Here is a 27761-nt window from a genome sequence, read left to right on the forward strand (position 1 = left end):
TCATTCAACATGAAGATTTTGATGCAATTTCCATGAGTTTTTAGTTATATTCCTTGAAAGCTATGAATGGAAGAATTCTCATGAATTTTTGCAAGACTTTGATGCAATTGTTTGGATGATTTCAGGGAAGAAGAGGCTAGGCAAGGAAGCAACAAAATCAATAAAGGAAGCTTGAATATCACATGTGGAGTTTAAGATCCAGTTTAAGCCTAAACTGGAGCTTAAACGCCAGAATCATGAAGGCTAAGAAATGCTGGAATTGAAGTTTAACCTCCAGTTTAACCTTAAACTGGAGGTTAAACGCCAGAAGTGAGAATCTCACCAGGGGAGCATTTCCACGTTTAACCTCCAGTTTAACCTTAAACTGGAGGTTAAACGCCAGAATTGAGAAATGAACCAGGATGGCTTTCCTCCATTTCCACGTTTAAGCTTCAGTTTAACCTTAAACTGAAGCTTAAACGTGTTCGACAATTCTACACTCCAGGGTTGCCTTCTTCCATTTCCATGTTTAAGCTTCAGTTTAACCTTAAACTGAAGCTTAAACGTGCTCGAGCTTGTGCCTCCAGGGAGTGCCAGCGTTTAAGCTCCAGTTTAAGCTTAAACTGGAGCTTAAACGTGTTATATGGAACAGCTTGACCATGCCTTCTTCAAACATAAATAACATGAGCTACAAAACTCCAAATGAGGTGATTCAAAATGCATTGGAAAGAAGACATCTAGAGCTTTCCAAGCATATATGGCATGCATGGTGGATACTAAAAATTGAGGGAGAAAACAGCCCCGTAATGTGCATAGAAGAGCATAGTACCAACATGCAATCAGGCCAGCTGACCTCTTCACCTTCCATGGAGTATAACTCGAGTTGTAGAACTCCAAATGATGCGCTTCCAGTTGCATTGGAAAGTAGACATCCAGAGCTTTCCAAGGATGTATAGAAGTATGGGGTGGACAATGCAACTGAGCTCCCAAAATTGGCATTTTCGAGCACGTTTAAGTGACTTAAACGTTGGCTTAAACGCTGTCAAACCAACCAGCAACCTTGTCACCTTCAATCAAGCATAACTTGAGCTATAGAGATCCAATTGAGGTGCTTCCAGTTGCGTTAGAAAGCTGACATCCATAGCTTTCCAACGAAGTATAATAGTCTATATTTGGCATCAAATTGGCAAGGTTGACAAGAGAACAAAGTGACGACTCAAGAAAGGGGGGTGCAACGTTTGAGTGTAGTTTAATGGATCATTATCCTTTTTGGATCAATTATGTCACTCTACCCTTCAAGCAAGCAAGGCCCATCAACAACACCAAATCAAGGCCACAAGAATCATCTAGAATAGTTTATTTTCATTTGATTGTAATTTGCTTTGAATTTCATTTTCATTTTGTAATTTAGGGAGCCTATTTAAAGGCCTTAGTTTTTGCATTTGAGACACAGGGGGGATTGAGGGGGAATCCAGCCCCTGAGGGGGAAGTTTGGACAGAGAGAGAACTTTGGATCATTTTCCTTTAGTTTTGTAATTGAATTCAGAGCTATGACTCACTAAACCCCTTTCATTGGGTTAGGGAGCTCTATTGTAATTCAATGAATCAATAATAGTTTATCTTCTTCTTCAATCTTTTCTCTTGAATTTTGTTAGAAAGCTTCTCGATCTAATTCCATTGGGTAGTTGTCTTGGGAAAGAAACTACCCATAATTGGAATCCTTCGGAACCTTGGGAAAGGAATGGAGGATTCATGCTAGAGAAGCTTTCTCACAGTGAATTGGATTGGGGTTTGGATGGATATTGTGAAATGTAATCCTACCAAATTGTGGTTCATGAAACTGTGTGGTATAATCAGTGATCGAGCATCATCTCTTCTTATGAACATTTAAACCAAGGGATTGGGAATTTGTTTGTTTTTAGAGAGAATTGGTGAGCCAAGGGATTGGGATCCAATCATATAAGATTGCCAAGCAAAATTCAATGAACGCATTGGTTGAGGAAGAGATAAACATGTTTTGATTCGGAGATCTCAATATCTCCTATAACCCAATGAATTCCCCATTTCTGATTTCCACTTTCTCTTTATATTCTGCAATTAAATTCATGCAATCACCCCCATTCCCTTTTAATTTCAGCAATTTAGCTTCTGCTCTTTACTTCATGCAATTTAAGATTCCGCCATTTCAATTTCTTGTCATTTACGTTTCCCGCCAATTTTACATTCTGCAATTCTCATCTAAATTTTGATTCCGCTCAACTAGAACATACTTCTAATCCGAATTGCTCACTCAACCAATCCTTGTGGGATTTGACCTCACTCTATTGTGAGTTTTTACTTGACGATAACCGGTGCACTTGCCGGAAGGAATTTTGCCGATCGTGCAATTTCCTAAATCGTGGCATAACTAGTTTATGCGCATCAAGTTTATGGCGCCGTTGCCGGGGATTGGTTTTCGATTGACAATTCTCCAATTGGAAGTTAACTAGATTGAGCAATTTTTCTTTTCTTTTGTTAATAGTTTTTGTTTCAGTTTATTACTGCTAATTTCTGCAAATTTTAATTTGTTTTCTTTGCTTATTCACTTGTTAGCATACTAACCACTAGCTGTTTGTGATATTGTCTCACTATGAAATTTCCACTATCTTTGGATGAGTATTGTTTGAGACTGAGCACATTGCAAAAAAGAAAGGAGTATCCATCATCTTTTGGTCAATCAAAATTCATGAGAAACTCTCCACCACCACAGAATGATTCATGTTATTATGCTCATGGTGGGTGGGAGTATCAGGAACAGGAAACGGGGTACTTCCCAGAGCCACAAAATGGTCCATGTTTTGGTGAATTTGATCACTACTCAAGTTGTGGCTGGGAAGATCAAAACCAAAGAGATTTCACTTATTCACACCCCATTCATCAAGAGCCATCACCTCTGAATTATCCAACCTCACCTCCTAGTTTTACATATCCAAATTCTTCATCACTTGAGCATTTCTCAGCACAAAATTCCTTCTCAAATTCATACAATTCATTTCACTATCCACAAGACTCATTCCACTACACACAAGAGTCATACCACTACCAACACTCCAACCAAAGACTCTATCAGCCCACACAAAACACATACTCCCAGCCACCATATCACAGCCAAGATAATCAACCTCATCAACCCAATCCGAACCAACAATTTCAAGATCAATTAAACAGGATAGAAGGAATGATTGCAACTATGGGCAGAGATGTGGCCGATTTGAAAAGCTTTAAGGAAGAAGTGATATCCAACTTACAAAATCATGGTGCTGCCATTCAAAAGCTAGAAGCACAAATTGGATAATATCAAAGCAAATCCCTACCCACAATTCTTCTAGTGATACCATGGCAAACCCAAGGGAGGAATCAGAAGAACAAGAAAGGGAGAAAGTCAATCAAGGGAGATCACACTCCAATGACACAGAGAGTTGCAAAGAGGAAGGGTTCATTGAACCACAAATTCAGGAAGCTTTTGATGAACAGGATACTCCAACTGTCCAACAACAACCAAGTTCTGAGATCAAGGATGTGAAGGCAGTAGAAACAAGCACCAAAATGAGGATTGTGACCGAGAAACAAAGGATCATATCCATGAAGAAGAGAAGGTCGAAGAACAATCCAACTCCTGAGCCAACAAGCAAGTTCACTCAAGCCAATCACAAGGGAAAGCTTGCTGGAAAGAAGCATTCACAACAAGGGGCACTAACTAGCTCCTTTATCCACTTGAAGTCATTCCTCTTAACAAACTGGAAGAAGAGGAAGAAAGTCAGGAACAGCATGTCAAGCTAATGACGTTAAAGAAGCGCTTGTTGGGAGGCAACCCAACCAAAGGTAGTTTTTCTTTTCTAGTTATTTCAATAAAAGAATTAAGTAGATTTATCTGTATTGCAAGGAGCTAAGTTTGGTGTTGCACACCAAAACAATTCAAGGGTGAATGTGAGATTCTAAGTTTGGTGTTCCACCAAAAAAAAAAAACTTCATTAAAAGCACATTTCTACCTCAGCATGACTAGTCACTAGCTCCAACCAATCAGGGAAACTACTCAAACAATAGTTTAATTTCTAGTTCATAGTTTCTTTTTCTAGTTCATAGTTATTTTCTTAATAAAAGCACATGAGGTTTTCTGCATATGATCCCAATTGCTGCATATGGCAAGGAACTAAGTTTCGTGTTCACACACCAATCTAAGTTCAGAGGCCTACAAACATCCATGCATGCTAACCAATTCTCAAAGTGCTTGGGGAACAAGCAACTTCTAATAGCTTTGCAGGAAGACAATCAATCTCATGGAAGGAATATACATCATCATCAAAGAGAACACCAAGGCTAGGAAGGATGATGAACAACAAAGAAGATGCTAAAAGGTTGTATTGTCACTTAATTACTTGTACTTTGAATTGCTGATATTTGAAGTTTGCATGCACCCCTGCTTTAAGTTTGAGTCATTGCAGTTTTTGTTTGTCTGTTTGTTTAAATTTCAAATAAGTGATAGTCTAAGTGTCTGGATAACTTCATCTTCTTAAACAAATGCTTGCCATGCTTGTTCTGTTTCCAAAAATAAAAGAAAAGTTTGAACAAAAGTAACTCAATTCCATTTGGTAAGAAATCAAATAAGATTAAGTGGTGGTATGCATGTTTGATTGAATAGTCAGCTCACTAAGAAATAAAGTTAGAATTGTCACTTTTAGTGGAAATTAGGATGCTGTCTATGGATCTTGATGAATAAATGTCTTTGGCCATGAAAAAGAAAGAAGAAGAAGAAGAAAAAGCCACTGAAAAAGGGCAACCAAAAAGCAAAAAAAATTGAGAAAATAAGCTAGGCACCAATGGTTTGAACTTCTGAGACAAATGCCTGTGGTGTTTATGTATTAAGGATATGCTTGGATGAATAGGTTCTGAGGAGTGTTTCAACACTTGGTAACTTGGGTTAACTAACCCGGGATTATCAACCAAAAGTCCATTATCAAGAGCAACCTAAATACAAAACATTTAGTCACACAAAGAGGTGCTGGGTACCAATGTCTCAAGAAGAAATGTGAACTAAAATGCCTGTAGTGGATATGTGTAGTGCACTGATAAGAAAAAGAAAATGCCAAAGGCTTGTGCAACACATGACACTGAGCAACAAGGAGCAAATAAGCTCAAAGAAAAAGAAAAACAAAGAAAAGAAACTTGCCAAGGATATGTGAATAACAAGAGGCCATAAGCAGTGTTTTAGTGGAAACATAAAAAGTGACATTCTTACCTAAGAAACAATAAAGTGATGCTGCAACAACTTTCTACATGAACACCCCATTAATCAATGTCAATTACTTACTGATATGGCTAATGAATTTACTTTCTGTTTCATTCTTTCTTCTCAATAATTCAGAACTTGCTTGGGGACAAGCAAGGATTAAGTTTGGTGTTGTGATGCCAAGGCATCTTAGGCTAGTTTCACTAGCCTTTTTCTTTTATTTTTAGTTGTTTTATGCATTTTCTTGAGCCTTAAGTAATCATTTGGGCCAAATAGTCATGCTTGTCTTAAATCATTCAACATGAAGATTTTGATGCAAATTCCATGAGTTTTTAGTTATATTCCTTGAAAGCTATGAATGGAAGAATTCTCATGAATTTTTGCAAGACTTTGATGCAATTGTTTGGATGATTTCAGGGAAGAAGAGGCTAGGCAAGGAAGCAACAAAATCAATAAAGGAAGCTTGAATATCACATGTGGAGTTTAAGATCCAGTTTAAGCCTAAACTGGAGCTTAAACGCCAGAATCATGAAGGCTAAGAAATGCTGGAATTGAAGTTTAACCTCCAGTTTAACCTTAAACTGGAGGTTAAACGCCAGAAGTGAGAATCTCACCAGGGGAGCATTTCCACGTTTAACCTCCAGTTTAACCTTAAACTGGAGGTTAAATGCCAGAATTGAGAAATGAACCAGGATGGCTTTCCTCCATTTCCACGTTTAAGCTTCAGTTTAACCTTAAACTGAAGCTTAAACGTGTTCGACAATTCCACACTCCAGGGTTGCCTTCTTCCATTTCCATGTTTAAGCTTCAGTTTAACCTTAAACTGAAGCTTAAACGTGCTCGAGCTTGTGCCTCCAGGGAGTGCCAGCGTTTAAGCTCCAGTTTAAGCTTAAACTGGAGCTTAAACGTGTTATATGGAACAGCTTGACCATGCCTTCTTCAAACATAAATAACTTGAGCTACAAAACTCCAAATGAGGTGATTCAAAATGCATTGGAAAGAAGACATCTAGAGCTTTCCAAGAATATATGGCATGCATGGTGGATACTAAAAATTGAGGGAGAAAACAGCCCCGTAATGTGCATAGAAGAGCATAGTACCAACATGCAATCAGGCCAGCTGACCTCTTCACCTTCCATGGAGTATAACTCGAGTTGTAGAACTCCAAATGATGCGCTTCCAGTTGCATTGGAAAGTAGACATCCAGAGCTTTCCAAGGATGTATAGAAGTATGGGGTGGACAATGCAACTGAGCTCCCAAAATTGGCATTTTCGAGCACGTTTAAGTGACTTAAACGTTGGCTTAAACGCTGTCAAACCAACCAGCAACCTTGTCACCTTCAATCAAGCATAACTTGAGCTATAGAGATCCAATTGAGGTGCTTCCAGTTGCGTTAGAAAGCTGACATCCATAGCTTTCCAACGAGGTATAATAGTCTATATTTGGCATCAAATTGGCAAGGTTGACAAGAGAACAAAGTGACGACTCAAGAAAGGGGGGTGCAACGTTTGAGTGTAGTTTAATGGATCATTATCCTTTTTGGATCAATTATGTCACTCTACCCTTCAAGCAAGCAAGGCCCATCAACAACACCAAATCAAGGCCACAAGAATCATCTAGAATAGTTTATTTTCATTTGATTGTAATTTGCTTTGAATTTCATTTTCATTTTGTAATTTAGGGAGCCTATTTAAAGGCCTTAGTTTTTGCATTTGAGACACAGGGGGGATTGAGGGGGAATCCAGCCCCTGAGGGGGAAGTTTGGACAGAGAGAGAACTTTGGATCATTTTCCTTTAGTTTTGTAATTGAATTCAGAGCTATGACTCACTAAACCCCTTTCATTGGGTTAGGGAGCTCTATTGTAATTCAATGAATCAATAATAGTTTATCTTCTTCTTCAATCTTTTCTCTTGAATTTTGTTAGAAAGCTTCTCGATCTAATTCCATTGGGTAGTTGTCTTGGGAAAGAAACTACCCATAATTGGAATCCTTCGGAACCTTGGGAAAGGAATGGAGGATTCATGCTAGAGAAGCTTTCTCACAGTGAATTGGATTGGGGTTTGGATGGATATTGTGACATGTAATCCTACCAAATTGTGGTTTATGAAACTGTATGGTATAATCAGTGATCGAGCATCATCTCTTCTTATGAACATTTAAACCAAGGGATTGGGAATTTGTTTGTTTTTAGAGAGAATTGGTGAGCCAAGGGATTGGGATCCAATCATATAAGATTGCCAAGCAAAATTCAATGAACGCATTGGTTGAGGAAGAGATAAACATGTTTTGATTCGGAGATCTCAATATCTCCTATAACCCAATGAATTCCCCATTTCTGATTTCCACTTTCTCTTTACATTCTGCAATTAAATTCATGCAATCACCCCCATTCCCTTTTAATTTCAGCAATTTAGCTTCTGCTCTTTACTTCATGCAATTTAAGATTCCGCCATTTAAATTTCTTGTCATTTACGTTTCCCGCCAATTTTACATTCCGCAATTCTCATCTAAATCTTGATTCCGCTCAACTAGAACACACTTCTAATCCGAATTGCTCACTCAACCAATCCTTGTGGGATTCGACCTCACTCATGCATTCAGAAAAAAAAAAAATATTTAGGGGTCGAACACGTTTGAGAATTGCTCACTCATGCATTCAGAAAATATTTGCAAGGACACCACATCAGATTACTTGGAATAACTCATGATATACTTAAAACTTATGCATCTCGTTCTTTCTTTTTCAAATAAGTTTTCTTTTAAGCATGGTGAGGATACAGAGGATATCTTATGACCAAAATAAAATAGAAAATAAAACTAAAAGAAAGACAAAAGACTTGATATGATCATGAACTTAGAAAAGAAAACAGACAAAAAATAAAAGCACATCGAAAATAGAAATAAAGCTGGGAGAGATGTAAAGGGACTCAACAACCTCAGTGGTTGCGACTGCTGCTTCCCTTGGAGAATCCAATGGAGCATTTGATCTCCTCTATATTATGCCCTTGACTTAGCTGTTCTTCCACCAGCCTTCTCTGATCTTCTCTCATCTCATGGAGAATTGTGAAGTGCTCAGTATGCTCCAGCCTCAGCTGCTCCACGTTTGAGCTCAGCTCCTCTATTGAGGTGTTCAGTTGATCCCAATATTCACGGAGAGGAGAATACATCCCTTGAGGCATCTCAGAGATTTTTGATAGAGGTGGCTACACAGGCTCTTGTTGGGGTCCTTACGCCGGCTCTCTAACATTCTCCATCCTCATCTTTGTGATGGGCTTATCCTTCTCAATGAGGGCGTCACCTGGAATGTTAATCCCAGCTGAGTTGCACACGCAATAGATGAGATGTGGGAAGGCTAGCCTTGCCTTGGTGGAGACTTTTGTCGCTATGTTGTATATTTCTTGAGGGATTATCTTGTGTACCTCCACTTTATTTCTGAGCATGATGCAATACACCATTATTGCTCGGTAAATGGTAACTTCAAACCGGTTACTAGTAGGGATGATGGAGTATTGCACAAGCTCCAACCATCCTCTAGCCACCGGCTTGAGGTCAAGCCAACTCAGTTGGTGGGGCTTTTCATGTGCATCTAGCCTCCATTGGGCTCCCTCCAAATAGATGTATGTGAGCACTTGCTCCAACCTCTTATCAAAGTTGACCCTTTTTACATAGGAGTGTGGGTTACCTTGTAATTGAGGCAATTGCAACGCCAACCTCACACTTTCTGGGCTGAAGTCCAAGAGTTGCTCTCGAACCATGGTGCGGAAGTTCTTAGGTTGTGGGTTCACACTAGTGTCATGCCCCTTCGTGACCCAAGCATTGGCGTAGAATTCTTGCACCATTAGTGTGCCAACAGCTGAGATAGGATGGGCTAAAGTTTCCCAGTCCCTTCTCTAGATTTCTTCAAGGATTTCCGGATACTCATCCTCCTTGAGCCAAAATAGGACTTCAGGAATCACCATTTTGTGCCTCACCACAGCATAGAAGTGATCTTGGTGGGCTCTAGTAAAGAATCTCCATGATTTCTATGGTTCGAAAGAGGAAGTGGGAGCCTTTCCTTTTCTCTTTCTTGAGGCTTCACTGGTCTTTGGTGCCATACTTAGGAATGGTAGAAGTCAAAAAGCAAAGCTGTTACAACACCAAACTTAAGAACTTTGCTCGTACTCGAGCAAATATTAACAAAAAGAAAAAAAAGGAGTAGAAGGAAGAAGAAATATAGAGGGGAAAGGGAGAGAATCCTTCAGCCAAGTGAGGGATGAGGAAGGGTAATAGTGTGTAAAGTGTATCAGGTAAGATAGAGAGAGTGTTTAGGTGTGAGGATAATGGGATGAATGAAGGGGTATTTATAGGGGTGGGAGGGTTAGGGTTCGGTTAAGGGAGGGAAGAATTTGGGGGGGGGGGTGGAGGGGAAATCGTTTGAATTTGAAGTAAGTGGGGTTGGTGGGAATTGAAGGATGAAAATTATGATGGGGTTTTAGGAAGAGGAAAAGGTGATGTGGATGTGATTGGTTGAGGGTGTATGGGGAAGAGGGAAAGTAGAGTGTGGATTTCAAGGTTTAGAAAGTAGGAGAGAGAAGAAGGTGGGGTAGGTGGAGATTCTGTGGGATCCACTATCGTGAGAGGCTAGGAATTTTGAATTCCCTGCCTCCTACCTGGCGTTCAACGCCAGGAATGGGCGTTGAACGCCCATAGGGGGTAAAAAGTAAGGCCTGGCTGCTCCCTGTAGGGTGTTGAATGCCCAGCATTGCTCCCTGGTTGGCGTTCAACACCAGCTTTACTCCATTTGGGGCGTTGAACGCCCAGAATGGTCCCTTTCTGGTGTTCAACGCCAGGTCCTCACTGCCTAAAGGGCATTGAACGCCCATCTTCCTAGTTGTCTGGCGTTTAACGCCAGCAAGGGGATCTCCCCAGGGTGTTCTGTTTCCACTTCTAAGTTTCTTTGTCATTGTTTTAAGTGCTGCACATGATCACAAATGTCAAAAAGCAAAGGAAAAACTATAGTATCAAACTTAAAATAAATTAAAAGGAAATGAAAACTCTATGCTAATGGTTGGGTTGCCTCCTAACAAGCGCTTCTTTACTGTCATTAGCTTGACGGACAACTCCTTTACGAAGGTAGATAGGGGTTCAGATCTTCACCCCTCACAGTGAACTTTCTTCCTGTGCTCTCATGAATGAGCTCCACACGCTCTAGAGACAGGATCCTACTCACTGTGTGTGGAATGACTAGATTCTTGGTGAAGACAACTTTCATGCCAGGTGAGAGGCCTTCAGTGGGGATCTTCTTTTCCTTCTAGCCTTTAGGTACCTTCTTCTTAGCACCTTCCTTTTCTGTGCTTGATGATGGTTGCCTAACACCAAACTTAGAGTTGGTGTCTGGAGGCTCTATAAAGCTCTGCACTGAGAGCGAATGTAACAACTCTAATTTTTACACTAACGAAAGTTTTTCTTAAAATAATATTTTAAAACGATTAGCTTTATTTTGTCAAGTCGACTTTAAACCCCGAAGTAAAATAAATGGTAATACAATTTAATTATTCTATTATTTATTTATTTTACTTGCTTTAATTATAATGGAGATTAAATAATAATATTAATATTATTAACAAGTCTGACTTTTGCCGATATAAGTAATTATCAGTATTTCTTGATGAGCTTAGAATTGCTAATGCTTCATCAAATATCTTTTGATTTCTAAGTTACTAATGTCATTTATATTAGTAACTCATATACATTTAACCTTATATACATTATTATTATTATTATTATTATTATTATTATTATTATTATTATTATTATTATTATTATTATTATTATTATTATTATTATTATTATTATTATTATTATAATTCTTAGTTCTTTCAGTGGTTTCACTAAGGAAACAAAGAAAAACAAAAGGCTTATACATACATACATACATACATACATACATACATACATACATACATACATACATACATACATATATATATATATATATATATATATATATATATATCAAATGGGCGTGACACATAAGCATCTATTTCTTATCAAACTTTAACATTTAGTTTCAATATTCATTGCATGCAAAGAGAAAGTGTGACCAAGAGAGAAAGAGAGAACTGTAACCCCCACCGAACTTCTGGTTTCGATTTCTTGCGATCCGTAACCCTAATAAAAAATCTAATCCGGTAAAAGTATTCATATCATCCTCTTCTATGTGTTGGCATCACTTTGGATCGGTAGAAGTTGATGGTAACATAGCTCCCCTACCCATTGAGTTTGGCCAACTAGAGTTCTAAGAGACACAGATGATTTCGGATGTTTTTCCCTTCGGCAGCTCGGTCAAAAGGCTCCTCTAGAGCTTCGCATATTTTGATTTCGTAGGAAGATAGGATTTTGGTAAATTCTCACCGGTTAAATTAATATTGGACAAGTGAATTGATGTCGTGATTACTTATTGATTGAATTTGATTGAATTTATATTGAATTTTGTGGATATATTGTTAGATATGATTAAGCTTGTGATTTAGTTATGTTTGTGCTTCCTAAACTATGATAATGAGATTGATTTGGGGCTGTCATTGTGTTAGTTTTGAATAAAATGGGTGACGTTTAATGGCCAAAGAATTAAATTAAAAGCTGTGAAAGAAAAATCGGTAATCGAAAAAGCTCAAAAAATAGATTTAAAATCAAGTATATATTTTGAAAGATCACACGAAAATATTTTGGTTTTGAAAGAGTTTTTGTCACCAACTTAAATATTATTTTTGAATATGAAAGTGTAGTTTGATAAAAGATTGGGGTTATTTTTAGAAATACGAAATTAAATTAGTAATTTTTATAATGTTGGGTTAAAAGGGGTTGCGTACAAAGGTTACCAATACATACATTCGCCAAAGAGAGCCTCACCTGTAAGACCGAGGTTGTTTACAGAGGTTATGTTTGCATACATAGGCTCAAGAGAGTCGCACCTGTAAGACAGAGGTTGCTTACAGAGGTTATGGCACTGAAAACCAAACTCAGGCAAAGGTTGCTGAGTTGCGTCGGGAGCGGGTCGAAATCGACAGATGAGCTCATTACCTGCACTAGAGATAGACATGCATCATCATTGTTTGAGAATATCTTCTATTAATTCTGTTTTCTGTGATTGTGTATGTGTTGTGTTTGTTTTCTCTTTAATTTGTTTGATGTGTGATTCGGATGTTGCTACTGATTGGGTATAGTATTAAAACGAACTTAACTAACCACCTCGACCCTACTAAGAACTCCCCAGTTCTTACTCCTGCTCTTCCCCTTTCAGACGGAAACATGAACTCTAGTTAAGAGTTTCCCTATACATACGAGGACCTAGCGAAGTATGTGAATGTGATAAAGAACTCGTTTTTTGGCTGCAATGATCGTTCAGAGACAGTAAGAGTTGGTAGCGTGTTTTGGGTGGCGCCTACAGTGTAGCTTAGAGATTTTGGCTTAGTCTCTCACTTTTGGATAGATCCACCAAGAGATTAGGAGCTGTAAATATTGGTTAGGCTAGTTTCGGGTGCCAGCTTTGGGGCTTCCTATATGGACCAGGGCTCGGAGCGTTAATTATATATATAGTAGCAAGATATGAAGGATTGTAAGCTAACTTATGATATATATGGTAGCACGTTTATATGTATGCATGATCTATGATATATGCTATGTTTGTATATAATGTTGGCTTTGTGTATGCTTTATTTGATTCCTTACTATGGCTTCTGTATGTTTAATTAGCTGTCCTGACAAATATTTTTATAAAGTAAACGTTTTTCAAAAAAATTGATAGTGCGCTAATTCAATTAGAGGCTTAATAGTAAATAGTTATAGTTTTAGGTAAGTAATTTGGTGACACTCGATTTCCAGTATGATCATGACGTACTGGAATTGGGTCATTACAATTTGGTATCAAAGCAGTTCGTTCCTATTAAAGCTTGGGAAAATGGACTGGATCATGCTTTATTGCATTCCCTGAGTTGTGTCTCATGCATATAGGATATCCTTGTGATATGAATTGGATGACTGTCGCTGTGTCTCATGACTTTTTTGAGAAGAAAAAGTCTAACAAGATAAGATAAGATCAAAAATTTAAAACAAGAGGTTTGATTTTGAAAAAATTTAAAATTTAAAAAGAGAAAGTCAAAAAAATATTTTTGAAATTCAAAAGTTAGAAAAAGTCAAAAGAAAGAGAAACAAGATAAGATAAGATTTTAAATTTTTAAAATTAAAAAATTCAAATTTTAAAAGAAAGCAAAACTAACAAGATACTAAAACTTAAAATTTTAAATTTAAAATAGGATAAGATAACAAAATTTTTTGAAAATCAAATTTTTGAAAAGATAAGATAAAGATTTTAAAGATAGAAAAGTCAAACAAGAAAACAAGCCTACTAATTAAGACACCAAACTTAAAATTTTAAAATCAATTTTTGAAAAATTTTTGAAAAAAAATGAAAAAGAAAAGAACAATACTAGATGGACACCAAACTTAAAGATTTTGAAATCAATTGACACATTTTTCAAAAATTTGAAAAAGAAGCACTAAAAGACACTAAACTTAAAAATTTTAAGGTCAAACAAAGAAAAATAGCAAGAATAGTTCGAACACGAAAAAAGAAAACAAGAATATTTTCAAAAATTGGTAAAAAATGAAAACTAAAGGGACATAAAACTTAAAAATTGACACAAGACTCAAACAAAAGAATAAGATGACAAAAGATAAAAATATTTTTGAAAGATTTTCGACAAGAAACAAAGAAAGTTTGAAAATTTTAATCAAGAAACACAAACAAAAGAAAAATAACTAAAAATTACCTGATCTAGGGAGAAAGACAACCGTTGGTTTGTCAATCACAAACAATCCCCAGCAACGTTGCCAAAAACTTAGTGTGCGAATTTGTGACTCGTACAACTGAATCGGCAAGTGCACCGGGTCGTCCAAGTAATACCTCAGGTGGTGAGGGTCGAATCCCATGAAGATTGCTAGATTGAGCAAGCTGTGGTTATCCTGCAGATCAATCTGGGAGACGGTGAAGCGCGCGCAATTCAATCTCTTGATGATCCTACTCTAAACGCCATAGACAAGGTCAGATCTTCTGGATCAGAGACTGACACTCTATGATTCTAGACCTTAGAGACAGGAACCTCAATTATCCCTGACTAATGAGGTTTTATGTCACATACCCCAATTAGCCCAGATAACTTGTTGGAACCCGTGATACATTCTCAAGCTGTAGCTCAATACTATCTGGGTCAGGACTCGTATGGAACTCATATAAAATCGAGATTCATAAGGATGAAGAATGACAATGCATCATAGAATAGAATCAAACATATATTGAAGTAGAAAAGTAATTACATTAATCCCTAGGAATCAACAGAGCTCCTAACCTTAACCTTGGAGGTTTAGTTGCTCATACTGTAGAAAAAATAACGTGGGATATATTCTGAGAGGCTGAAGATCCTCAACATGGGTGATCTTCGACTATATATACTAACCTAATAAATAAAAATTACAAAAGTGAAATAAACTAAGTAGAAAGGTGCGAAAATCCACTTCTTGGCCTACTTAGGTGACTGTCTTGGGATGAGCTTGGCATCTAACTTGAAGAATGGGCATTGAACGCCCACTAGAGGGATGTCTACACTGCCTTGAGCTCCTTGGTCATGTTGAACATCAAGTTTGGGCGTTCAACGCTGGCCTTGGTCCCCTTGGGGCGTTGAACGCCCACTAGGGGGTAGTTTGGGCGTTCAACGCCCGTTTTGGGATGTCCTATACAAAAAAACGTATAAATATTTATATATTTATGGAAAGCTCTAGAAGTTAGCTTTTCAACGCCGTTGAGAAAGCATCATTTGGACCTTTGTAACTCCAGATATGCTCATTTAAATGCACGGAGGTCAGAATCTGACAGCATCTGCTATCCTTTTGTTGCCTCTGAATCAGACTTTGCCAAAACTTGCCAAATTTACCCAAAATTTACCTAAAAAAATCATTAAAAAAAAGACAAAAGCTCAAAGTAACATCCAAAAAGTAATTTTTTTAATAAACCCTACTAAAATATAATAAAACTTAACAAAACATACTGAAAACTCTAATAAAGTAACATAAAAAAGCGTATAAAATATCTGCTCATCAATGCATGACTCCCCTTCCTTTCTTCCTCCATCTCCGATAGTCTACAGCCGCTAGAGCTACCACCATTCTTCTTTTCTCTATTGCTTTTTGATAAACCACTATTTTATGGTTTATCTTGTACTCAATTGAGTAGTTTTTATCAAGTCTTTGCACGCTTATTCATACTAATTGCATGTTTTACATTTTCCTTCCTGATTTTGTGCTATGATTGAAAACATGCTTCTTTGGCTTTAAATTACCAAATATTAATCCTCACTTATTACCATTAGATGCCTTGATATGTGTGTTAAGTGTTTTCAGAGATTACAGGGCAGGAATGGCTTGGAGGATGGAAATGAAGCATGTAGAAGTGGTTTCTAATACAAGAAGTTGAAGGAACTGCAAAGCTGTCAGCCTGACCCTCTTGCACTAAAATGGTCATAATTTGAGCTACTGAGATCCAAACAATGCGGTTCTAGTTGCATTGGAAAGCTAACGTCCGGGGCTTCGATTTGATATATAATATGTCATAGTTGCTCTGACGCTAGGCGACGCAAATGCGCGATCTACGCGAACGCATCGCAGTGACAAAAATCAGCGTGGCAGATTTCTTCTCCAGCGATTTCTGGGCTGTTTTCGACCCAGTTTGCGGCCCAAAAAACACAGATTAGAGGCTATAAAGTGGGGGAATCTATTCATTCATGGGGAATCATCAATTGATAATACACAATTGTAGGATTTAGATGTAGTTTTTAGAGAGAGAGGTTTTCTCCTCTCTCTTAGGTTTTAGGATTAGGATTCCTCTTAAAGGAATTAGGATTTCTTATTATTTCAACTTATTATTTCAACTTCCTCTCAGGTTCAATATTCCGTTTACTTTATATTTCTCTTTTAGTTTCAGATACTTTAATGCTTTCATTTAATTACTTATGTTGCCAAATTGGCTTATGAACCATTCATGTTAGGATTTTCTTTAATTGATATAAATTGAGGTATTTTAGATTTATGATTCTTATTTAGCTTTTTATATTCTTGGCTTTAATTGATTAAATGGAGGCTCTTGAGTTATCAAACTTATCGTGATTGTTGATTAATTTCTCTAATTGAATCGAATTCTACTAACTCTAGTCTTTCCTTAGGAGTTGGCTAGGACTTGGGGATCTAACTAATTAGTCCACTTGACTTTCCCTTGCTTTTGTAAAGGTTAACTAAGTGGGATTAAACTCAATTCTCATAAAGATAACTAGGATAGGACTTTCGAATTTTCATACCTTGCCCAGAGTTTTATTAGATATTAATTTATTAATTCCTACAATTTATTTTCCTTGTTCAAACCTTTCAAAACCCAAAAACACTGTTTTCCATAACTAATAATAAGAACACCTCCCTGCAACTCCTTGAGAAGACGACCTGAGGTTTGAATACTTTGGTTTATAAATTTTATTGGGTTTGTTACTTGTGACAACCAAAACGTTTGTAAGAAAGGATGATTGCTTGGTTTAGAAACTATACTTGCAACGGGAATTTATTCTGAATTCTAAACCGTCAATCTTCCGTTCTTCACTTTTTCAAAGGTTTTACCTTCTTCATTACTTTTACTTTTCTATTTAGTATGCTTTAGTTGATGCATTTAGTTGCGTTGTTTGTTGTTAGTAAGAGTTAGGTAGTTTGCATTTTCTTTTAGCTTCATGTAACTTGCTTATATTTTGTTATGCTTTATGTTCTTGAAGTGGGTGTTGGATTTGATATTCAATTTTTATGGATTAATTGAGTTGTTTTCATGCTCATTAACTTGTTTTGCCTTGTTGTTTGGTGCTCTGGTGTTTAATTTGACTTTGGTTGCACCACATACTTGGTTGTAATAACATGTATGCTACCATGACCATGCGCACCATGTGTTTGTTAAAAAGAATCAATGAGACTTTACTTAAAATTTGGTCATGTTTTTCAAGTCAATGGTTCATCTTATATGACACTTATTTTCTTTGTGCATTGATGTGGACTTACCTTGCCTTTAATGACCAAATCCTTATTGATGTGGCTTCTAATTTTTGTTCAATTATACAAGATTAGTGATTTAGTCCTCTTTAACTCAATATTTTTTGCTTTTTGTCCTTCATCATCTTTGGGTTAGGTTGAGATCGGATTTAGTCCTCTAGGCTTAATGTTTCTTCTTTTTCCTTATGGCCACAAAGAAAGGGAAAGAAAAAGATTTGAAGAAGACGCTTAGTAAAGCAGTGAATTGCAAGACGGTTTATTGCATTGATGAGGTGGAACAGAAGTCCCTCCATACAACCCAGCAAGATTTTCAAACTACTACTGTGAGCGGATGCACTCGAAGTTGCTGGAGAGAACCCACCACTACGAACGACAACTGTTTATTATGGAGAACTTATCTTAATTTGTGGTAGATCACATCAAGCGACGTGGATGGGAATTTTTGAATAGAGATGTGAGCAAGGCCAACTTGTGTTGTGTGGCAAGCAAGTTTCAGTAACAGAAGCCACTATTCAACAAGCGCTTGGACTTCCTCCAAGTCCAACAGGGAGGGATGCCTTTCAACAAGTAGCGTTTGACCGCATGATATTTGTTTTTGATTGGGATTCCATCATTGATGCCATTGCACAACCCAGAAGTAGTTGGATTTATGGGGCATGCAAGTACAATCCCAAGTGCATCTCAGTGAATGCGCTAACTATGGAGGCTAGGTGTGGCAACAGATCATGTCTAATTATGTAATGTCGAGAACCTATTAGTCTACCGTCACTGCACACATGGCCGTCCTTGTTTGGTGTATCTGGAACGAGAAATCTGTGAATCTTCCAAGACTTTTCAGACTAGTTATGGATCGGGTCCAAACAGTAGGCAACCTCCTATTTCCTATTTTAGTTACACAATTGGCATGTACAGCTGGGGTTATGTATGAGGCTGATGATGAGGAACTGCACTTGCCCAAGGGCAAAGAGTTTGTCCACATTGGAATTGGTTCAAGCCTCAGGCTGTAACCAAGGGCATGGGCAAGAAACCGCATTCAGATCCCGCAGGCCCAACCAACACCACCATCAATAACTCAGCAGCCTATCCACCAGTTGATGATTGAGCTCATCCAGAAGGTCGATTGGCAAGCCTAGAAGATGAAGCAGAATGAGTGTTACAACAAGCGACACTATTGCCGGGGATTATTCGGATTTGACAAACAACCGGATTATCTTGTTGCTTAGATTAGGTACTTTTTACTATTTTTTTTGAGTCCTTTGTTTTCTTTTAAAAAATTTTTCAAAACTTTTTCTTTTCTTTATTAATCTTTATCTTTTGTGTGAGTCTTTTGTTCTTATTCTTGTTAAAATTTCGAACTTTCTTGCTTTCTTTTCAAAAAATTTTTCAAAAATAGTGTCTTTTGTTTGAGTCTAGTGTCAATTCTTAAGTTTGGTGTCCCTTATGTGTTTATGTTTTCTTCAATTTTTCGAAATTTGTTCTTAATGTTCTTCTTGGTATTCAAGTTGTTCTCTTTCTTTTTCTTGTTTTAGATTCAAAAATTTTAAGTTTGGTATCTTTTGGTATTTTTCTTTTTAATTTTTGAAACTTAGTGTCTTTTGAACTAAAAATTTTAAGTTTGGTGTCTTTTGGTTGTTTTTCTCTTTCTTCAGTAATTCAAAAAAATAAAAAATATCTTTTCTATCTTTAATCAAATTTTCAAAAATCTTATTCCTTTCTTATCTTGATTTAAATTTCAATTTTTGTATTTTCTTGTTAGTAAAGTCAAATTTTAAATTTTAAATCTTTTCAAATCTTTTCTTTTAATTTTGATTCTTTCTTATCTTATCTTCCTTTTAAATTTTAAAATTAAAAACTTTTTATAATCTTTATCTTATCTTTGACTTATCTTTCTTTAAATTTCAAATCATTATATTATTTTATCTAAAGTTTAAATTTCAAATTCAAAATTCAAATTTTAAAATACAAATTTCAAAATCTTATCTTGTCCTAATTCAATTTCAATTTTTAAAATTCAACATTCAAAATTTAAAAATCAAAATTTCAAAATAAAATCTTTTTCAAATTGATGAACGAATTTTTGCTAGTAAAGAATTTACAATAAATTCTCGTTGCAAGTATAGTTTCTAAACCAACAAGAATCCTTTCATACAAAAATATGTTTGTCACTTAAGCAAACCCAATAAAAATATAAACTGAAGTATTTAAACATTGGGTCATCTCTCAAGGAATTGCAGGGAGGTGTAGTTATTATTGGTTATGAAAAAGTATCTTTTTGGGTTTTTGAAATATGGAACAAGGAAAGTAAATTGCAAGAAAGTAAATAAATAACTAGAAAAGCTCTTGGCAAGGTATGAAATCAGACGTCTGATGAGCGGATAATTTATACGCTTTTTGGCATTGTTTTTACATAGTTTTCAGTATAATTTAGTTAGTTTTCATTACATTTTTATTAGTTTTTAATTAAAAATCACATTTCTGAAATTTACTATGATTTTGTGTGTTTTTCTGTGATTTCAGGTATTTTCTGGCTGTAATTGAGAGACTTGAGCAAAAATCAGATTCAGAGGTTGAAGAAGGACTACAGCTGCGGTTAGATTCTGAACTTCCTGCACTCAAAGTGGATTTTTTGGAGCTACAGAACTCCAAATGGTGCGCTCCCAAATGCGTTGGAAAGTAGACATCCAGGGCTTTCCAGCAATATATAATAGTTCATACTTTGATTAAGGATAGACAACATAAACTGGCGTTGAACGCCAGTTCCATGCTGCATTCTGGAGTCAAACGCCAGAAACAGGTTACAAAATGGAGTTAAACACCACAAACAGGTTACAAACTGGCGTTCAACTCCAAGAAAGATCTCTACACGTATAAAGCTCAATGCTCAGCCCAGGCACACACCAAGTGGGCCCCAGAAGTGGATTTCTGCATCATTTACTCATTTCTGTAAACCCTAGTAACTAGTTTAGTATAAATAAGACTTTTTACTATTGTATTTACATCTTTGGAACATTTTTGGATTATCTTTTGATCCTTTGATCACGTTTGGGGGCTGGCCATTCGGCCATGCCTGAACCTTCATCCCTTATGTATTTTCAACGGTAGAGTTTCTACACTCCATAGATTAAGGTGTGGAGCTCTGCTGTTCCTCATGAATTAATACAAAGTACTTCTATTTTTCTATTCAATTCAACTTATTCCGCTTCAAAGATATTCATTCGCACTTCAATATGATGGATGTGATGATCGTGACAGTCATCATCATTCTCAACTTATGAACGCGTGCCTGACAACCACTTCCGTTCTACTTTAGATTGAATGGATATCTCTTGGATATCTAATACAGGGGACCGAGTCCGAGATATTAGAGCCTTCGTGGTATAAGTTAGAACCCATGGATGGCCATTCCTGAGATCCGGAAAGTCTAAACCTTATCTGTGGTATTCCGAGTAGGATCTGGGAAGAGATGGCTGTGACGAGCTTAAAACTCGCGAGTGCTGGGCGTAGTGACAGACGCAAAAGGATCAATGGATCCTATTCCAGTATGATCGAGAACCGACAGATGAATAGCCGTGCCGTGACAGAGCATCTTGGACCATTTTAACTGAGAGGACGGGAAGTAGCCATTGACAACGGTGATGCCCAACATACAGCTTGCCATGGAAAGGAGTAGGAAAGATTGGATGAAGACAGCAGGAAAGCAGAGATTCAGAGGGACGAAAGCATCTCTATACGCTTATCTGAAATTCTCACCAACGAATTACATAAGTACCACTATCCTATTTTATATTTTATTTATCTTTTACTTATCAATTCATAAAATCAGTTTAATCTGCCTGACTGAGATTTACAAGGTAACCATAGCTTGCTTCAAGCCGACAATCTCCGTGGGATCGACCCTTACTCACGTAAGGTTTATTACTTGGATGACCCAGTGCACTTGCTAGTTAGTGGTACGAAATTGTGAAACAGAATTAAGAACATGAACGTGCGTATTGCATTTTTAGCGCTGTTACCAAGGAAGGAATGATCACGATTTCGCACACCAACATCCTATTCTAGTTATCCTTATCAATTGTGATGAGAATTGTTCATTGCTCCCACTTAGTTAACCCTTACCGAATAAAGGAAAGTCAAGTGGACTAATCAATTTGATTCCTCAGGTCCTAGTCAATTCCTATGGAAAGACTAGAGTTATTGGAATTCAAATCAACTAGCAAACATAACAATTATCAATCAACAAAGGAGTTTGATAACTCAAGAGTCTCCAATTACTTAACCAAAGCCAAAAGGAGAGAAATCTAAATTAAATTTAAAGCATCAATAATATAAATTGAAGAAAGTAATCATAAATCTGAAATACCTCAAATTGTATTAAATAGAAAATTAAATCTAACATGGAATTCATAAATCAAATTAGGGAATAAATAAGCTAGAATGCTAGAACAAATAAAAGTAGAAGAGAAACTAAAGCAAACTAAGATAGAATCTGAAATTAAGAAAAGCTAATCCTAAAATCCTAAAACCTAAGAGAGAGGAGAGAGCCTCTCCTCTCTAGAAAACTACATCTAAAAACCTAAAATTATGAATAATGCAAAGTTGTGTGAATGAATGAATGGATTCCTAATGAGCGGATAATTTATACCCTTTTTGGCATTGTTTTTATATAGTTTTTAGCATGTTTTAGTTAGTTTTTATTATATTTTTATTAGTTTTTATTCAAAAATCTCATTTCTGGACTTTACTATGAGTTTGTGTGTTTTTCTGTGATTTCAGGTATTTTCTGGCTGAAATTGAGGGACCTGAGCAAAAATCTGATTCAGAGGCTGAAAAAGGACTGCAGATGCTGTTGGATTCTGACCCTCCTGCACTCGAAATGGATTTTTTCAAGCTACAGAAGCCCCATTGGTGCACTCTCAATTGCGTTGGAAAATAGACATCCTGGGCTTTCAAGAAATATATAATAGTCCATACTTTGTCTGAGAATTAATGGCCCAAACTGGCGTTCAAAATCAGCCTAAAACTTTCTGGCAGAACTGACACCTTTTTCGGCGTTAAACGCCCATTCTGGTAACCAGGGTGGCGTTTAACGCCAACTTTGGGCATATGAACGTGAAAGCTTGAAAGCTCAGCCCAGGCACACACCAAGTGGGTCTCAAAAGTGGATTTCTGTACTATCTGCACTTAGTTACTCATTTTCTGTAACCCTAGGTTGCTAGTTTAGTATAAAAACTACTTTTAGAGATTCATTTAGGACTTATGACATTTTTTACACTTCATATTGTATTTCAGACGGCATGAGTCTCTAAACCCCATAGGTGGGGGTGAGGAGCTCTACTGTGTTTCAATAGATTAATGCAATTATTACTGTTTTCTACTCAATCACACTTGATTCTATTCTAAGATACTCATTCGTACTTCAATCTAGAGAAGATGATGATTCGTGACACTCATCATTATTCTCAAATCTATGAATGCATGCCTGACAACCACTCCCGTTCTATCTAAGCTCAACGTAGTCATTGGGCGACAGCTTGAGTGCGTATCTCTTGGGTCTCTGATCCACGGACCGAATCCATGAGATCAGAACCTTCGTGGTAGAGGCTAGAACCAATTGACAGCATTCCTGAGATCCAAAAAGTCTAAACCTTGTCTGTGGTATTCCGAGTAGGATCTAGAAGGGGATGACTATGACGAGCTTCAAACATGGGAATGTTGGGCGCAGTGACAGTGTGCAAAAGGATAATGGTCCTATTCCAACGCTAGCGAGAACCGACAGATGATTAGCTGTACGGTGACAACGCCTGGTATTTTTCATTCGAGAGGATCATACAGCCTGCCATGGAAGGAAGCCATGCGTGTTTAGAGAAGAAGACAGTAGGAGAGCAGAGATTCAGACGACAGAGCATCTCTGGAACCTCAGCCTGTTTCTCATTACTGAATCACAAGTACTATTTATTTCATGTTATTTATTTTTCATAAACACAATCATTCTTATCATTAATCTCCTGACTAAGATTTACAAAATAACCATAGCTTGCTTCAAGCCGACAATCTCCGTGGGATCGACCCTTACTCACGTAAGGTATTACTTGGATGACCCAGTGCACTTGCTGGTTAGTTGTGCGGAGTTGTGAAAAGTGTAATCACAATTTCGTGCGCCAATTCCCCCACTCTGTAGCCTCTAATATGTGTTTTCTAGGCCAAAAACTAGGTCAAAAATAGCCCAGAAATCACCTCCAGCAATTTCTGATATGTACAGCACGTGGCCCATGTGCATGTACGCGTCATGCACGCATACGCGTCGCTGAACTTTCGCACAATCCACGCGTACGCGTGCGCATCCCTAAACGCCAGATCAACTATGATAAATTGTATACCGTTGTGAAGCCCCAGATGTTAGCTTTCCAATGCAACTGAAACCGCCTCATTTGGACCTTTGTAGCTCAAGTTATGATCAATTGAGTGCGAATAGGTCAGGCTGGACAGCTTAGCAATTCCTTTATTTTCTCGTATTCCTTCCACTTTTGCATGCTTCCTTTCTATCCTCTAGGCCATTCCTGCCCTATAAACCCTGAAATCACTTAACACATATATCAAGACATCGAATGGTAATAAGAAAGAGTTAAATTTAGTCACGTATGGCCAAAGAAGCATGTTTTCAATCATAGCACAGAATTATGAAGGAAAATGTAAAACATGCGAATTATGTGAATAGGTGTGAGTTTAGTGGATAAAATCTACTCAATTAAGCATAAGATGTACCACGAAATAGTGGTGCATCAAATCTCCCCACACTTAAACATTAGCATGTCCTCATGCTAAGCTCAAGAGAACTAAAAGAGTGAAGAGGAATGGTAGAAAGTATGAAATGCAACCTATCTATATGAATACAACTAAATGCAAAATGCTTTTACCTAATTGGTTAAAAGTAAACAAATTCTCCAAGACAAACATAAATCAGATTCCACTAATTTAAATCACACAATAAAAGACAAGTAAACTTGTATGAAGATAGCTCATGAAAGCAGGGAACATAGAATCAAGCATCGAACCCTCACTGGTAGCGTATATGCACTCTAATCGCTCAAGTGTCTAGGGTTAATCACTCTACTCTTCTCTAATCATGCTTTCTAAACTTTGTATTTCATCTAACCAATCAACAAATATTTAGTATACCAATGCAAACGTCATGAGGTCTTTTCAAGGTTGTAATGGGGCCAAGGTAAGGGTGAGGATATATGTATGGCCAAGTGAGCTATAATATGAATCTTTGATTAATCTAAGCTATCACCTAACATACACACACTCTATATACTTCTAAAATCATTCCTACCTACCCATAATCTCACTTTTGTATATTTCACATACTCATGTATCAAATTTTCTTTAATTTCACCACATATGCATTGATCTTTTATTAAACTTAGCATTGGGGTAATTTTATCCCCTATCACTACAAGAAAAACACCCATTCAGGTACACTTGAAAAGTGTAGCCAAAAGTGAAAAAAAATGATGCCTTAGGCTACAGCTACGCTTTTTGGGCTACGGCTACGCTTTTTGGAGTGATTCCTATTCGGCCGTTGCCTATTCTCAAAGGCTACGCTTTTCTGCACCAAGGGCTATGCTTTTGGCGTTTGGGAATAGGCTACGCTTTTCAAGTGATGCTGTCCAAGACCAAAGGCTACGCTTTTCAGCTTTCATTTTTCCAGAATAGGCTACGCTTTTCGCCGCTACTGCATCACTTGTAAAGCGTAGCCACATTGTATACCATAGCTACTTTTTATAAGCGTAGCCTTAGGTCCCTCTTTTTTTTTTTTTGTATACTATAGCTACTGTATATAAGTGTAGCCTTAGGTCCCTCATTGTTTTTTTTTATTTTCTATATATATATTCTAATAATTTTTTTTTCTAAAAACTAATATTTAGTAATATGATTATATATATAATCCTATTTTTTTTAATTAAATTAGTCAAAAATTATAAAATAAAAATAAATACATAATAATACCATACAATATTCTTTAAATAATAAAAATTATCCTTTAACAAAATATATTTATAATGAACTAAAGTTCCAAAACAAATGTAACCTTTTTTCCCCAAACATATAATAACGACAAAACTATTAAATTAAAAGAAGACAGCGTCTTTGTTTTTTTAATGTAACACTGTACAAGATAAGCAACTTCTACCAAAAAATTTTCGAGATTCCAGGGAGCATAAACATTGAACTTCAGCTTCCTTGATAAATTCACTGCATATGAAATCTTAGCTAACTGACAATTGTGCATATAACTCTTCTAATAGTCCCTTTTAGCTTCATAACAAAGCCACTGTCAAAGGCTTCAGTTCAAACAGAAAGGTGCTGGAAGCTTAAGGGCACGCTTGTAATTTAACTTGGTCTTCAGTGATTATTGTGTAGAAGTGGAATTTCCATCAACAACCCAATACTGCTTTACAGCAATTAGTATCTTCTTAGGAACAAGAGGACCATCTTCATGGTCAACCATTTTGGTATCCCATCTCATTCCTGCAACTATTTTCTTTACCTTTATTAAGGTATCGACTTCATCGCGGAATATGACGGCGCCTTCTGGCCGCAAGATCCGGTCCATCTCCAGAAGAATGTCTTCTGCATTACATCTGCATTTCATCAAACAAATATGCTTGAGGCTTACGAATGGACGCAAAAAGAGGAAAATCAGAACCAAGTAATTGATCAAAACATTCAAAAAACTCTGTTTTTTGAACCTTATGATCAAGAGTCATCTTTGAAGGTCATATAAGGAAAACTATAATTGCAAGATAAGAAGATGCAGGAGAGGATTTAGAATTGAATTAGATAATTAGTTGAATAGTGGTTTGACCAAACAAACACTTACTTATCCTTGTACAGACTAAAGAGGCCATTGGCATGAATGAGATCATATGTCCTTGGATATGTTGAAAAGGCTTTACACCTGAATTTGAAAAATACAAACATAAATAAGGAATCCAACTAATAGTATAAGATTCGTACAGCTACATCATATATTTCAACATTAAACGAAAAGATGCCATAAATATAACCCAAGAAAGAAGCTAGAAAGCGATACCAATCATGATAAATGCCAATCAAGCCGCGCTCATATATGACCCCCAGGGTACTTTTCTCAGCTGTGGTAGGCATAACGTTCATGACCCATAACTTGGGAGATTGAATAGCTGCAGCAAAACTACCCAACCCAGCATTCATATCCATAATGTTTCGATATCTTCCGGTATCCAACAGTCTATTAATTTTCTTGTCATTGAAGCAAATTAGTTCCACTCTTCTTGTCATACAATATTGTTCACGAAATAGTCTGATTCCAGCAGCCAAAACACAAACATTTGTGGATTAGAAATTCTTACTAATTAAAGTAATTTACCCATCAATATATAAGATTAAATTACAATGTGTCAAACTTTCAAAGTTGACTATTTGTGCTACTAAAGTACTTGTTTTCTATTTTCTTTCTTTTCCTTTTGAATTCAGGCATTATCATATTGAAATTGGTACAGTAGCTCAGTAGCACATGTTTGAAAGTGCCATTTGAAACTTGAAGTAGATTCACAAAAACCAGGACTGAGAATTATTAGATAAACATTACCAATCAAGAACACATAACACAACATAAGGAACCAAAAAAAGATAAACATTACCAGACACTTAACATCGATAACACGACATAAGATCTTCGATGGAAGATCGTATTTGGGAGAGAGAGAGAGAGAGAGAGAGAGAGACTACCTGGCACCAGGGAAAAGAGGACGAAGAGAGAACAGTTCAGCCATTATAGCGCCCACTGCCCACATGTCTAAATGAGTGACAGAAAATTCAGTAAATAAAATGGTACTTATAAACTGCACAACACACAACTGAACAATTTACATACAAAATTTGAAAGCACTTACCACCATGTGGAGACATACTCAGTGTAGGGTGGTTGTGAACTGGTCTCACGTGCTAGGCCAAAATCAGCAATTTTTATGATATCCTTGGTAACCAGCAAGTTCTCTGCAAAAAAATGAGTATACATTGTGTCAAAACAAAACTTGCAATGAAGTGATAAAATTAATCAGAATAGACCATAGTATAAATCTCCATTTGCTGCACAATAACAACTTCATTAAAATGTCAACCTAAATGATTCATAATTGATAGAAAAGCTAGGTAATTCTTGAGAAGTTTGAAAAAAAAAATCAGCAACAATACCAACTCAGCCAGAGCATTCCAAATTTCAAATATTCACAAACAAACCAACAAATCATGAAACAGAAACTATAGATATTCAATTAGAGCACTTAAATCTAGAGGAAACAATCCTCAGCAATTTGATCAAGACACATAGTCTAATCACAATTAAGACACAAAAGCAC

The 27761-nt window shown here is 36.8% G+C and overlaps 2 protein-coding genes across 2 annotated transcripts in view; both read right to left on the minus strand.

Moving 5' to 3' along the window:
- LOC148570803 (uncharacterized) overlaps positions 1–9086 on the minus strand; it is a 78173-nt gene extending 69087 nt beyond the window's left edge. Inside the window, exon 1 of the mRNA XM_088507165.1 lies at positions 8479–9086. Within this exon, the coding sequence (XP_088363291.1) occupies positions 8479–9086 (608 nt within the window). The remainder of the gene's footprint in view (positions 1–8478) is intronic.
- A 16685-nt stretch (positions 9087–25771) lies between these two features.
- Positions 25772–26637, minus strand: LOC148570807 (putative methyltransferase PMT2). Its single transcript, XM_088510149.1, has 3 exons — positions 26456–26637; positions 26243–26320; positions 25772–26003 (listed from the first exon to the last, which is right to left on the minus strand). Exons 1-3 carry the CDS (start codon positions 26599–26601, stop codon positions 25772–25774), a joined length of 456 nt encoding a protein of 151 aa, XP_088366275.1. The 5' UTR covers positions 26602–26637.
- Positions 26638–27761: the final 1124 nt, after the last annotated feature.

Source organism: Arachis ipaensis, chromosome B3, assembly GCF_059453495.1.
Source record: "Arachis ipaensis isolate K30076 ecotype BB chromosome B3, ASM5945349v1, whole genome shotgun sequence".
In the NCBI taxonomy this organism is placed as follows: domain Eukaryota; kingdom Viridiplantae; phylum Streptophyta; class Magnoliopsida; order Fabales; family Fabaceae; genus Arachis; species Arachis ipaensis.